The sequence below is a fragment of the Saccharomyces eubayanus genome, chromosome XIV, assembly GCF_001298625.1.
Source record: "Saccharomyces eubayanus strain FM1318 chromosome XIV, whole genome shotgun sequence".
NCBI lineage: Eukaryota > Fungi > Ascomycota > Saccharomycetes > Saccharomycetales > Saccharomycetaceae > Saccharomyces > Saccharomyces eubayanus.
The window spans coordinates 727,781-741,820 of NC_030973.1; the positions used below are offsets into that span (position 1 = coordinate 727,781).

The 14,040-nt window shown below is 39.9% G+C and overlaps 6 protein-coding genes across 6 annotated transcripts; 3 read left to right on the forward strand and 3 right to left on the reverse strand.

Annotated features, from left to right (window-relative positions):
• Window positions 1-1,397: 1,397 nt before the first annotated feature.
• Window positions 1,398-2,996, reverse strand: BIO5 (Bio5p; the record flags this gene model as incomplete). The annotated part of the gene is made up of 1 exon (XM_018367802.1): window positions 1,398-2,996. One exon carries the CDS (start codon window positions 2,994-2,996, stop codon window positions 1,398-1,400), a length of 1,599 nt encoding a protein of 532 aa, XP_018219926.1.
• A 159-nt stretch (window positions 2,997-3,155) lies between these two features.
• Window positions 3,156-3,878, reverse strand: BIO4 (dethiobiotin synthase; the record flags this gene model as incomplete). The annotated part of the gene is made up of 1 exon (XM_018367803.1): window positions 3,156-3,878. One exon carries the CDS (start codon window positions 3,876-3,878, stop codon window positions 3,156-3,158), a length of 723 nt encoding a protein of 240 aa, XP_018219927.1.
• Window positions 3,879-4,097: 219 nt separating this feature from the next.
• Window positions 4,098-5,540, forward strand: BIO3 (adenosylmethionine-8-amino-7-oxononanoate transaminase; the record flags this gene model as incomplete). Its single annotated transcript, XM_018367804.1, has 1 exon — window positions 4,098-5,540. One exon carries the CDS (start codon window positions 4,098-4,100, stop codon window positions 5,538-5,540), a length of 1,443 nt encoding a protein of 480 aa, XP_018219928.1.
• A 1,051-nt stretch (window positions 5,541-6,591) lies between these two features.
• MNT4 (putative alpha-1,3-mannosyltransferase) lies at window positions 6,592-8,325 on the forward strand (the record flags this gene model as incomplete). Its single annotated transcript, XM_018367805.1, has 1 exon — window positions 6,592-8,325. One exon carries the CDS (start codon window positions 6,592-6,594, stop codon window positions 8,323-8,325), a length of 1,734 nt encoding a protein of 577 aa, XP_018219929.1.
• Window positions 8,326-9,958: 1,633 nt separating this feature from the next.
• Window positions 9,959-12,121, forward strand: FRE4 (ferric-chelate reductase; the record flags this gene model as incomplete). The annotated part of the gene is made up of 1 exon (XM_018367806.1): window positions 9,959-12,121. The coding sequence occupies one exon, from the start codon at window positions 9,959-9,961 to the stop codon at window positions 12,119-12,121; it is 2,163 nt and encodes a 720-aa protein (XP_018219930.1).
• Window positions 12,122-13,019: 898 nt separating this feature from the next.
• Window positions 13,020-13,727, reverse strand: DI49_4796 (uncharacterized protein; the record flags this gene model as incomplete). Its single annotated transcript, XM_018367807.1, has 1 exon — window positions 13,020-13,727. The coding sequence occupies one exon, from the start codon at window positions 13,725-13,727 to the stop codon at window positions 13,020-13,022; it is 708 nt and encodes a 235-aa protein (XP_018219931.1).
• Window positions 13,728-14,040: the final 313 nt, after the last annotated feature.

A 14,040-nucleotide genomic window follows, 5' to 3' on the forward strand; every position in this document is an offset into this window, starting at 1 on the left:
ATGTATTTCGATATGATACTTCGGCTTTTGGCTCAGTGTTGTAACTGCTATTGTTTTTTTGTTTCGAATAAATAAAATAGTAAGGGATGTCAGCTTCGTAGTAATAGCATGAAATAGTATCGTAAAATAAAGACTGCTAGTGCTTTTGACGACAAAATGGGCTTGTTTTACTTTAACAAAAGAGAATCAATAACTATTGCCTCAGAAACTGATACACGATTTCTTTTTCCTCTGGCTGACTGTGTATTCTCTTTATAGTTGAGCTGATGATTAGCTTGACCTACAGAGTAGTAGCGGATATCCAAACGAATGATGAGGCTTTTGACTTAGTTTGTATCGAAAATTATTTTATTTAAAAAAGAAAATGAAAATTTTTATGAACATGTAGCTTTTCGCTATGCTTTGTTTTCGCTAGGTGGGAAAGGCTCCTTAAAAATGTCCGCAGAATTTTATATGACACAACAGGCCCTGAATATGCAACTAGTCTGAGTTTATTAAGATAGAGAGAGCTTCCATATATGCTTCAGCATTGCGTGGCATTCCGTGCGACCTCAGAGGTGCAAGTCTACATCACAAGTGCAAGACATCATCCAAGAGGAAAACTGTGCGTATGTGTTTTCTTTACACCTAGTTAATGTCTTGGCAAAGTAAGAGTAAGAAGAAGCACAATGGAAAAGAAAATGAGGAGAATACATTTTGAAAAAGAAAGAAGGACTGGCTGTCGAGTGTACTCGATGCTCCTGTTGCCCTTCGTCTATACAGTGTGGTTAGACCAGATTCACATCCAAGATAGTTCTGCTACATTTTCACGTACGAATACGTCATTTTTTTTGTGCAGAATTCCTACTTGTCATTTGTGCACCTGCAAAGATAACTCGTCCATAGTTCACCAGTCTTGTTGTTTTCCCACTGTCGGGAAACTACTTAAACAGCTGAAACAGCTTCCTGTGACCACCTTGTCGCTCCTCTTGGTAGGAGACTCTGATGATTAATGTTAAAGTAGTCAAAATGTGCTGATAACATTGATGTTACAGCGTAAGCCAGTTTGAAACATAGATAAACTTAAAAACTGCTTGATTTGTGCCGTGGCCATTGAGACGTCTACCTTCTATCCTCAATGAAACCTTCAATTTTGTTTATATAGACAAGAGAAATCTTGGGCTTACACCCTGGGGTGCTGTTGCCCTCTATTCCACATCTAACAGCGCTTGCTATGGATACATAATGGTGTCTAACAACAAATTTCGAATTCTCACGATATGATGAAGAATGCTCTCCCACCAAACAGCATGATTCCAGTTGTTTTGCGAGTACAAGAAGGAGAAAATTAAAGAGTTTAGGCTTTTATGCTAGAAATGGCTAAAAATGTTATGTAAGGATTGATTGTACATCTAAAATCATTGCCTGCAAGCAGGAAAGACAACAATGCTGATAATACAGAAAACTACTGCGTACACAACCGAAGTGTAGTTCATGTTCCCTGCTGTGACTGGCAACGTGTATGGAAACGACAAGAATATTAGGCAAAATAAGGTCCATAGGATGCAGATAATGTGGGGGATCGTTGACATACGGCGAGTCTTAGGTCGGCTAATACCATTTATATCGTTTTCGATTCTACTGGTGAAGTTTTCCTTATTGATAACAAAGACAAATATAAAGGAGGGAACTGCATATGACATGAGTAGCAAGGTAATACATGCAGTGATTATTGCATTGAATGCAGTGCTAGATCCCATAAAAATACAGCCAATGATTGTAACACAGATCTGCGACAAAAAGTGAGCGTATAATGGAGATTTGAACCCGGGTGTCAAAGTTGCCAGCTTTTTTAGTGACTTGTTTCCCAGCGAACCTTCTTTATAAAATGGTGCATAACTTTTACCGAATGACTGTAAGATTCGACTTTGCCAGGTACCGCTAGCGATACCTGCAACGTAACCTGTGGTGATGCACATGCATTGTAAAAACACACTGAGATTTCTATTACCTGTGGCTTGATAAAATATTTCCACGATGGGTAGAATGGATTCGACGACAGCCGTTTTGTCAGTGATGCAGAAAAACAAACCGACACAATAAATAAAACCTGTTATGAACCCCACGACGATGGTGGTTATAATGACCTTAGGAACCAAGAAACGCGATTTGCTGTAACCGACTTCGTCAATCATGTGCGTAGCAGAATCTATCCCGACAAACGCCCATATCGGATTGACCAAGCCCACAACAAACGCCATACCGGAGGAATTCCAGCCCGTTTGATTATCGAAGTTTCCAAAGACGTTCGAAGCCTTGGGCCATGGGTCCACTGTGTTATTGGATCTTGAAACAATACAAATGATAAATGTCATGGCAAAAGACAAAAGGGATGTGTAAAGCCCAAACTGAGAGATGTAAGGCAACGGAGACGAATAGACGTTGAAAAGCGTCAAAGTGGCATTAATGCACTGATAACCTACAAATACATGCCAGTGTTTCAGTTCATACTCGGGGTGCAACAGTTTATGAATACCAATACAACTCATCGATAATGACGAACAGACACTGGCGGTGGTAAAAATGGCACCGAAATAGTTCAGCAACCCCACAACCATGGRAGTGGCCTTCTGAAGTCTGGAAGAGATTTCGACGTTGCACGTTTGGCAATAGGTCTCCAGAAATACCTCTTCATCATCGTCAGAAGTGTCCTCGTAGTCAGGAGTTTTCAATGTTCCTGGTTCCTGTTCCAACATCTTAAGAACCCAGAACGAACCACCACTGCTGTTCGGAAGTATAGAGGCAAAATCACCCAGCGAGATGCCGCACATCAGACTGAAGAATGCAGCAATTATCAAACCATAGATAATAAGTAACGGGCCACCACTGGCGATACCGACCGCCATAGACGCAGAGATGCCGACCCACGAACAACTCAATGAGAACGCGATGCCCAGTAGGGACCACCAGTTGAAATGCTTGTCGAACTTGACTTCTGGCGCTTCCGAGCTTGACATATTTACCTTGGTTTTGTTTTTTAATCTGTGATTCGAGAGAGAAAGAAAAGTTAGTGTTTTTATATAAGCATGAGATATGAGGATTTATACCGAACTTCAGGCCAAGCCGTGATGCTTATATACTTGATGAAGGTGTTGCACTTTTTCTAATTAAACTATTTATTTATCTTGTTGGGTCACCAATGACTCCACCGTTGGCAGCCCATGCAGCGCCATTTCCAAGTTCTGCGCCGTAGCACATTGTCCAACTTGTGCGATCACGTCCACACCGAACTTCTCGAGCACCTGCACGTTGCCTTCATTGGGTTCCCCATTAAGAATGACCCCGAACAAGTGACCTCTCAAACCGTTATCGCAGAGGTGATTCCATGTAAGCAACGTATGATTCAGAGTTCCCAATCCGCTGCGTGCCACGACAACCACGTACACAGGATGACTACTAGTCTCGATCAGATGTTTAATCAGATCCGTAGTTATTTCCAGCTTGCGAGTGATGGGCACGCAGACCCCACCGGCTCCTTCTACGACCAGTGGGCTCTCTGCGTCCCATTCATCAGGAACTGCAAAATCCAACAACTTGATGTCCACTTCAGGCTCGTATTCCATGGCCTGTAGCGGAGACAGAGGCTTCTGCAGCACATACGTGGGCGTGAATATACGTGGTTGCCAAGTCGATGCGGCTACTTTGAAATTTTTCAATGTCTCCGAGTCACCTTGATCTGACTCAATTCCTGTCTGCACGGGTTTCCAGTATGCAGCTTTCCATTTGTGTACCAGCAATGCAGATACAAAAGTCTTGCCGACATCAGTATCTGTACCGGTGACGAATACGATTGGTTGTTGTTGTTGTTGTTCTTCTTCTTGTTGAGGTTTGCTGTTCATGACGTGAGTGTTGGCGAGTTCGAGTATTTTTTTGCAGTTCTGATTTGGCTTTGCGAAAATGCATCTCTTTATATACTTGAGTATACGAACTACCAGCGGGATTTTATTTTGGTCTATCCAATAATTGTGAGCTATAAAAAGCCACCGCTTTTGCGTTCATGCTCTTTGGATTTTGTGAGGATTTATAATTCTAGATCTCTTTCAGATTTCAAATAACCAATGTCTTCCGAAATCACATACACACCAGCTGTTGCAGAGTTACTAGAGTTTGATAAAAAACACGTCTGGCATCCTTACACGTCGTTAAAGGCCCCATTGAATGTTTTCCCAGTGAAGAGCGCTCACGGCTGTAAGCTTGTGTTGGATACCGACTCCCCGGTGGACGTTGAGGTGATTGACGCTATGTCGTCCTGGTGGTGCGTGATTCATGGCTACAACAATCCAGAATTAAATGAGGCCCTCACAAACCAAATGATGGATTTTTCTCATGTCTTGCTTGGCGGGTTCACTCACAAGGCAGCCGTGAACCTTGTTAAAAAACTATTGAAAGTGATCGACGAGCCCTCCATGCAATACTGCTTCCTAGCAGATTCCGGCTCTGTCGCAGTGGAAGTGGCTTTGAAGATGGCTCTACAGTCCAACATGGCGGATAAATCCAGAAGCAACAGAACAAAGTTTTTGACGATTAAAAACGGGTATCACGGAGACACTTTTGGTGCCATGAGTGTGTGTGATCCGGACAACTCCATGCATCACATCTACAAAGATCGTCTCAGCAAAAACATATTTACTCAAGCTCCTACTATTCTCGAAGGTTTGCCTACGAGTCAGAACAAATTCGAGGATACATGGAATGAAAGTGAAGCCGATGACCTCAAAAAACAGTTTGAACTGCATAGTGATGAGATCTGTGCTGTCATATTGGAACCCATCTTGCAAGGTGCCGGCGGGTTGAGGCTGTATCACCCACAGTTCTTGATCGAAGTCCAAAAGCTATGTAACCAATACGATATCCTGTTTATCATTGATGAGATTGCCACTGGATTTGGCAGAACTGGTGAGATATTTGCATTCAAACACTGCCAAAAATATCAGGACCAGCTGGGAATCAGCCCTGCTAAACAAGTTAAAGTAGTTCCTGACATCGTGTGCGTTGGGAAGGGGTTAACTAGCGGGTACATGACAATGAGCGCGGTAGTGACCAACGAAAAGGTCGCTTCTAGAATTGCCTCCCCAGACAGTCCAACAGGTGGTATTTTCATGCATGGTCCAACTTTCATGGGTAATGCTTTAGCATGCAGTGTTGCGGAAAAGTCGATGGATATCCTGCTACGTGGTGAATGGAAACAACAAGTGTCGAGAATTGAAAATCAAATCTACAAAGAGTTGTACGAATACATCAAGAATCCAGACAATGGGCTAATGGGAACCCTTGTCAAACGTGTGTCGGTTGTTGGAGCCGTCGGTATTGTGGAGCTGTACAAAAAGACAGACCCGAAGTGGTTCCAAAAGGAGTTCATATCCAGGGGCGTTCATATCAGACCTTTCAACTGCTTATGTTACATTATGCCACCTTATGTGATTACAACGGAAGAATTGACGCAGGTTAACAAAGCCCTGATTGAAGTCTTACAGGAGTGGAAAACCTATTCGAACCAGTGATTCAGATTCCAAATTTATGACGAGTTCGGCCTCTTTTTTTCTCTAACTAGTGCAATCAGCAATGGTACTCTCCTGTACGTCCCTATTTATTTTTGTGTAAAGATCTAATAATGATATTCACTATATTTTAAGCTACCATTTTGAATTACTCTCCTGTATTATTTGCTTCAGAAAAATAACATATAAAGCTAGCCGTCTTGATAGCATTGTTCGTTGTTTGAGGTTTTTTTGTGCGATACAATAAAAGGCTTTAAACAGACCTGAGCAGCTCGTCTTTGGCTTACGCAAGTGGCAATTGCAATGTAATCGATACCCCCAAGTCATCAGAACATGACTAAAACCCATGCAATTGAAGGGTTACTCAAACAAGGACAGAAGTAAAATTACAGGTCCAACATCCTCCTGCCTGTGGACATTGCATGATAACTACAATCCTGGAAGACTTCAAAGCGCTTCAAGTTCGTAGAGAGGTCATGACGCCACGAAAAGTCCCGTAAAATGGTGGTTCAAGAGTTGTCTTTGGTGTACAACCTACTGCTAATTCTAACTCCTTGTCTGTCGGCCACTCTCCTGCTGCTTAAAATGGAGATCGATGTGCTGATGTCGAGTTGTGTCCAACAGATTTAATCTAGAATTAACGATTCGCAAAATTATCAACACCAGATCCCAAACTCCTACCAAGACGGGAACAAAACGTTCTACTATAATAACAAGGAACAATTTAACATCGAAATGAACTGATATTTATTACATGCTCTCAAGAAACCCAACACTACTTTCTTTAAAACCTTGAAGTTCGAGTTTATACTCTAATACTGCAGGCAGCTGTTTATGTTAACTAAAGTTACCCGTCGTTAGTTGAATAATCTGTTTGATTTAGTTTAAATGCCATGCCTCTTTTGCCAAGATCGATACATTTATTCCAACCACAGCACTCATATTGATGACCGAACGGTCTTCACAAAATGTTAGGACGTAGTAAAATTGTAGGCTTGCAAATTGGGTCTTTTCAGGACAAAAAAGAAGTGTCAAAAACAGGCTGCTAGGAAATATGGGTTTTCGCGTTCGAAGGACAAAAAAGCTGGTAACACTAGTCCTCATATCATCATTATTTCTAGTAGTCCTTTTCAGATGCTCTCGTAACTATTTACTTTTGGATAATTTCCGAACACAGAAGGAGAATGCATCATCTAAAACGATTCAATGTCTGTCTGAACTAGCTCAAACTGGAAGTAGTAAAAGAGCAAATGAGTTTTATGATCCAAGCATATGGAAAACATTTTTATCCTTCATAAACGGAGGTCACGGAGATGTGAAAACGCTAACACAATCTCTATTCAATATCCAGTTATACCAGCAATGTACTAAAAACACCTCAATTGATCATGATGTTCCACTTCTCCACGAGGTGGAAGGCAGCTTATTTCCATACATGGATTTTCCAACGTTGCATAATGGAGACATTCAAGATTTTTGGCCGATTCATTCCCGATTTGATGGAAGTACTCATCGTGGACAGGTATTAGAATTCTCCACAACGGATAACTCATTCATAGGGACGTCACGCATCGAGTTCAACATTAGCAAGCCGTTTTGGGAGAACTGGTTAGTTTCAGCTGTTCAAAATGGCTCGAAGGGCTTAGTAATGAGTGTGTCAGATTACCAGGTAGCCGATTCAATCCGACTCATAAGGGTCTTGCGACTATTGAATAATTCACTGCCGATTGAAATTGTTCACAAGTCTGATTTAAGTGAGAACTACCAACAGCTTTTGATAGCGTCAGCAAGGGAATCTGAATCTCTTGATTATCCTCCACAAGAGCTGTGGTTTCTAAACGTAAAGAGCCTGCTAAAGGACAACTATGTGGCCAAGTTCAAGCGGTTTTCGAATAAATGGTTAGCAATTACTTTTTGCTCTTTTCAAATACCGATTCTTCTAGATTCTGATACTGTACCATTCGTCTCATTGGATACATTTTATGAAATAGACGAGTTTAAAAGAACTGGGACACTTTTTTTCAAGGACCGAGGCTTCCCAACTTCCAAACTGGGATCGCACCAAATCAATGTCCTAAAGAAGGTGATTGATAATTGTCTGGGTATACCCTTGGATTCAAAAAAGGATCTCGACTTGTTGAAAAATCGTCTGAAGGATGACATGGCCATGGATGCCGTAGAAAGTTTAGTTACCAAGCATCAAAAGCATTACATGGAAAGCGGTTTACTAGTTTTAGACAAACAGAAACACTTTTCCAGTCTATTAGTTTCAATGATGCTGCAGTTCTCACCTATTCAAGAATACTTCTACGGTGACAAAGAATGGTTTTGGCTTGGTTTATTATTATCTAACGATACATTCACTTTTCATCCAGTAGAGGCCTCAAACGTGGGAGCATTGAAGGATTTGAGCACACCTGATAGCGCCCAGATGTGTTCGATCCAACTATCCCATACAGACATCCATGGTAATGTTCTATGGCTAAACGGTGGTCTATCTGTTTGTAAAAAAGCATGCTGGGTTTATGACTACACTAAACGTAAAGATATTGCGTCTAGATTTGAAAGTGTAGATGAACTACAAAAGCACTATCGATCACCCGTGAAACTCGAAAATGTCATTATCCCTGAAGTTAACAAGTCTCCCTGGTCACAAAACACCGAATGTGCTGGGTACAATTATTGCACAAAGTATAAAAAGGGAGAGTATGGAACACTGATAGAGTTTACAGAACACCAGAAGAAATCTTATGAAAGAATTGTACAACTGTGGAATGACGTTATATAAGACGGAGCTTTTCATGGACAGATTTGAGTACCTCTGTATTTACCCTGTTTGTCTTGTAGAACATGCAGGTTTTCCTTGTACCAAGGAATGCAACGTATTCTACTCGACAGTATAGATAAACTCTGGGGAAAAAAAAATATTGAATCTATAGAGGCAATTCTTAATACTTCCGAACATTTCAGAAACTTATATACATTTATATTTAGACGTAAATGTATGACATTCATTTTCTTAAAAATCAGTGATAGGCCCTATAAACTACCAATTCAACTGATATGATTTTCGATTAATTATAATAATGTGCAGTTAAGAATTACGAGCATTAGAAGCCATTATAAAATCAAAACCGCCACAATAGCGTACATCTTCAAGAACAAAATATCTCATTTTACCCATAACAGACAGAAACAGGTTATCCTAGGCGCAAGACTGTCCAAAAATTTCCCTCAAACAGGTCAAGATTATCCTATTTGAGAGTTACGGACATTAATACACAGTATCCCTACGAGTACGTTTTCATGTTTTCAAGATTCCCCAGTTCACACTGTAGTGGTAAAATTACGTCTCCTCCTTTTAACAATGGTGAAAGGATATTGTTATTTACGGTCTACTTTATCGAACGGTTCAATCCTACTATGCCCTGGCTTCATTGGATACAACAAGGCTTCGCTAGAAAGCAACCTTGTAAATTTCCGATATTTTTTTGAGATAGTAACAGTGGCTGATACAGCTTGCGCAAAAATTTCATCGCATAAACAATACCTTGTATGATGCACGTGTGACCGATTCTTGACACCCAGTTATGTCGTATAGGCAACCAAGCTTTTCATTGTCGCTCAGCCCTACAACGGCGTGAATTAATCCATCTGTCGAGATCATAGCTGTCTGAACGATATTTTTTCCATTTTTTTTTCAACACAGTGTTATAATGACATCTTTCGGATAGAGCGGGCGCTAGCACTGAAAGATGGTTCTGCGAAGAGTAACGTGGCTGAAAAGAAGGAAACAAACAGCGTATGCCATGGAACAATTCTAGAAGAGGGGAACCTGCTTATTCAAGAACGTAATTGTATAGGCAGAGTGATCACGTACAAGATGGGACCTTGGCTTTGTAAGCTGGAACAACTTTTTCCCGAAAGCAACGCTTTTTTCTTTTTTATGCAAGACCGTCTTGACATTTGCACCCTATTTGAAACAGGCACTCAACAAATAAGACGACTGCACCTAGTTTTATAGKACCCTGGATGAAGAAGACTCAAAACGAACGAAGGTTTTGTAAAAAGATCCGATACATCCTTCGACTACTGATGATTACCCACGAGCATGAGCTTCCAATACTTTTAGTCATTGGAAAAAAAAAATTTTTATCGTAAAGACAAACACATAGGCACTTGCCAGGCAAGTGCCTAAGGTAGCTTCTCTAGCGGGAAACTCCAAGCCCTAGTAGTTCTTGTGATTGTGCAGAATACTCGTAAACACCTACCATTTTTTCTCTTTTTTCTTAGTTGTAGATAACAAACAGCCATCCATATAAACTACAAAAGAAACTAAAAAGTATTTGTTGTGACTCTGCATTCTCTCTTTTCAATCATTTGATATCTTCCGGATAAACTCCACAAGCTAGACAACGAGGATGATGTTTTTGACGTCATTTATAACTATCCTTCTGTTCTTCCAGTTTTCCGCTGCAAAAGCACCTCCTAGTAAGACTTCTCTGGTAAATACCCATGAAAGAAGATCAATCTATTCATGTTATGTCGGTTTGCGTAAAGAGAATTGGGCATACAATGGGTCCGCTATATGTCGCTATGAGCCTGCAATTCAATCGATGCTATATTGTCTCTACGAAGACACGTTCGAGAAAGGGTATTCAAACAAAACCCTAGAGAAGGGTTTCGAAGAAATGAGACAGTTTTGCTACACACCAAAATTTCTGAATATGACTGATGCCGAATTTTATACTTCATTGAATAACGGATCACACTATATTCAAGAACAACCCAAAGCCACCGTCAATGTAACATTTCCTATTGTAGTCAACTCTACGCTAAGAAGAGGTTATTATGATGCATATTACGGCTACTACTATAACCACGATATTCCTTATTATTTTGGGGGCATCATTTGTGCATACTTTGTGGGTGTTATGCTAATTGCCGGTTTAATTCGTTTTTTGGACTACACTCCAATAAAAAAGTTAATCTTCAAGCAAAAACTGATGAATTATGTGAGGGGTTATATCACGTTACCAACCCTTTGGAAAAAGCATGCAGAACCTTTTTCATACCTAAAAGTGTTTACTGGCTATATTCCTACTAGATTCGAAACCTTGGTCATTTTGGGATACCTGATACTCCATACCATTTTCATGTCTTACAAATATCAGTATGACCCTTACCATATCATTTTCGCTGGTCATAGAGCAGAAGTGGCACAATTCGTTGCTTATAGAAGTGGTATACTTTCATTTGCACATATACCGCTGATTATCTTATTTGCAGGAAGAAATAACTTTCTACAACTTATTTCTGGTTTGAAACACACTTCGTTTATCGTATTCCACAAGTGGCTTGGAAGAATGATGTTTCTTGATGCCGTGATTCACTCTGCCGCCTTCACAAACTACTACTTGTTTTATAAGAAATGGGATATGGTTAAAGTAAAAACATTCTGGAAATTTGGTATCGCTGCTACTTGTTTAGCGGGAATGTTGATTTTCTTTTCCATTGCAGCTTTTAGAAGACACTGCTATGAAACTTTTATGGCCCTCCATATAGTATTTGCTGCTATGTTCTTGTATGCATGTTGGGAACACGTTACTATTTATAGTGGCATTGAGTGGATTTATGCCGCGATAGCAATTTGGGGTGTCGACAGAATCGTACGTATCGTTAGAATTGCCCTCTTAGGTTTTCCAAAGGCCGACTTGCAGTTAGTCGGTTCTGATTTGATCCGCGTTACAATAAATAAACCAAAGAATTTCTGGAAAGCAAAACCGGGACAATATGTGTTTGTCTCTTTCTTACGCCCTCTGTGCTTTTGGCAGTCACATCCATTCACGGTTATGGATTCTTGTGTAAGGGATGGTGAACTGGTCATCATTTTGAAGGCAAAGAAGGGTGTGACAAAATTAGTAAAGAACTATGTGGAACGCAAAGGCGGCCGGGCTTCCATGAGGTTGGCTATCGAAGGCCCATATGGATCCAAGTCGGCTGCCCATCGTTTTGATAATGTATTACTTTTGGCAGGTGGATCAGGTCTTCCTGGTCCAATTGCCCATGCTATCGAGCTAGGAAAAACAACAGCTGCAAGCGGAAAGAATTTTGTTCAGCTAATAGTAGCAGTTAGAGGGTTTGATATGCTTAACGCGTGTAAGCAGGAACTGATGGTTTTGAAAGATCTGAATGTTCATGTTCATATTTACAATTCTAAGCAAGATGCAACTCCAGGTGTACCAATTAGCCCAAAAGTATCTAAAAGTGACGAAATAGTGATAGAGAACACTCCTTCCGTTGTCGATAATTCAGAGAAAGCTCTTTCTGAGAATGAAAATACGGAGCAACCCCTCTCTGTAAGTGGCATCTCCAATGTCGATTTTGAATTTGCCACTTTCCATGCAGGAAGGCCCAACGTTGAAGAACTGTTGAAAGAATCCGTCACTCACTCTGGTTCACTCGCGGTAGTGTGTTGTGGACCACCTGTCTTTGTTGACACCGCTAGAGATCAAACCGCCACAGCCGTAATTAAAAATCCATCAAACGTAATTGAGTACTTGGAAGAATATCAAGCATGGTAAGCACTCCCTTTATATTTAATTACATTTCTAATGTATAACATCCTTAATTTATTGTATTTGTAACAAGTGAAAATGGTTTTCATAAACACACCCTGCTAAGACTCAAATTCTGAAATTCTTAATTTTGGGATCATATATATGAAGATTTTTTTTCAGGGAAATTTCGAGTGGCCTAAAAAGGAACATACACCAGGCGACAGAAATTGCATGCCACAGACTCTAGATTTAGTGTCGCACCATTTCATAACAAGGCGTACTTGATCGATCACCCATATTTATCTTCTTTTTCTAATTACATGAAACCGTTCACAGCTTAAAAAAAAAAAGAAATCGCTTGAAAACCAAGATAGGCGGATATTTCCCACCGTAAGCAATGTTTAATAGCTAGCACAGCTCAAACTTCCATCCGTTGTTTTATTTAAGTGTTTCATTGTTTTGCATTATATTCCCTAACATCACTAATATTTACAATGTCTTACTGTCAAGGTACACAAATGAGACGTTAAAATCCAGAACATCCGCAAGAAAATTCTGAATTCAAACAGAAATGTAAGAATGAAGAACTATGAAAAAAGAATGGTTTAAAATCAAGTGTATTATTTTGTTATGGAACTTTCATGACTTTGTATGTTTTTTGAAAAAAGCAACGGAGACTTCGTGGTATATATAAGTTTAAATAATTGCCTTGGGCACTATGGCGAGTTATGGTAATGTAACAACTAAAAGGAAAAAATAGTTGTATTGATAAAGCGTACACCAGACGGTGGTATTGACTGGTGCTCTCAAGGAACATCAGAAATTATAACTACTCAGGGATCTCAATTGCTTTAAAGTTCAGAAGAATTAGCCGAGATATTTATTCAAAGTCCTCTGATTCAGATTGAACGTTTTTCTCATTCTAAGTTGACTCTTCATCGTCTGCAATTTCGACTTTTTCCGCTTGGTCAGCTTCAAGATCTAGAAGAGATCCGTCTTCTTCAAAACAGCTCTCCAAGTATAGAATGGTTCTGCGCAACATCTTAACACTAGTCTTACAGGCTGCCTTTAAGATAGACCTAGTATTGGAACCACATTGTCTAGCTTGCGATACAACTGCGAGATAGGAGACATATGTGGTTGCAAGAAATAGTATAAACATAATGGCTTCCGGGACAATATTAGCTTTAGCAACCTTACAAGAAACCGAATCGGAACTCGTATCGTGTGGCATATTTGAGTATGGGATGTAAATATCATGTACACTCCCACCAGAGTCCGGTATGTAACTCATTCTGTATGGCATATTTTTGCATGACTTAGGACCAAAATCAGAAGCCAAAGTCACGAAAGCAGAGAACCACAGGATAGACAAAATGATTTCCATTACCAAAATCAACAAAACTGGTAAAACCCTAATAATCAAAAAATAAATTACAGATATGATGGAGACCGCTAAACTTAATCTAAGGATTCGGTCAACTCCATAGTTCATGTGTATTGTACAACTTGCCAAGGTCAAAGTAGTTACCGATAGAAGAATTTGGAAGGACCTCAAAACGTTGAGAGTAGTCCTGGCTGCCCACCAAGGTGTTAAAGGTGTATTAGGTACTGAATCCGGTTTTGACATATTCGTTTTACCTTCTTTTTATGATGTGTTAAGCTTTAGATTAGGATATCAAGTTTTTGGACAATGTGTATACTCCTTTTCTTTAATGATCGGCTTTTATAGTCTCGAAAAAACGAGAAGCAACAGCACCGAAAAAAAGCTTATCGAATACGCAAATTGAGCATTTTAGTCTACTGAATCTGGTGTGAATTCAGATAGAGATCAACCAATGTTTTGTTCGAAAAAAATTATTAACGAAAATTTATACGGATATAGACTTTAGTGTCTAATGATCGTAAGATGAAACAATTAGAAAAATGTAAATACGAGTGAA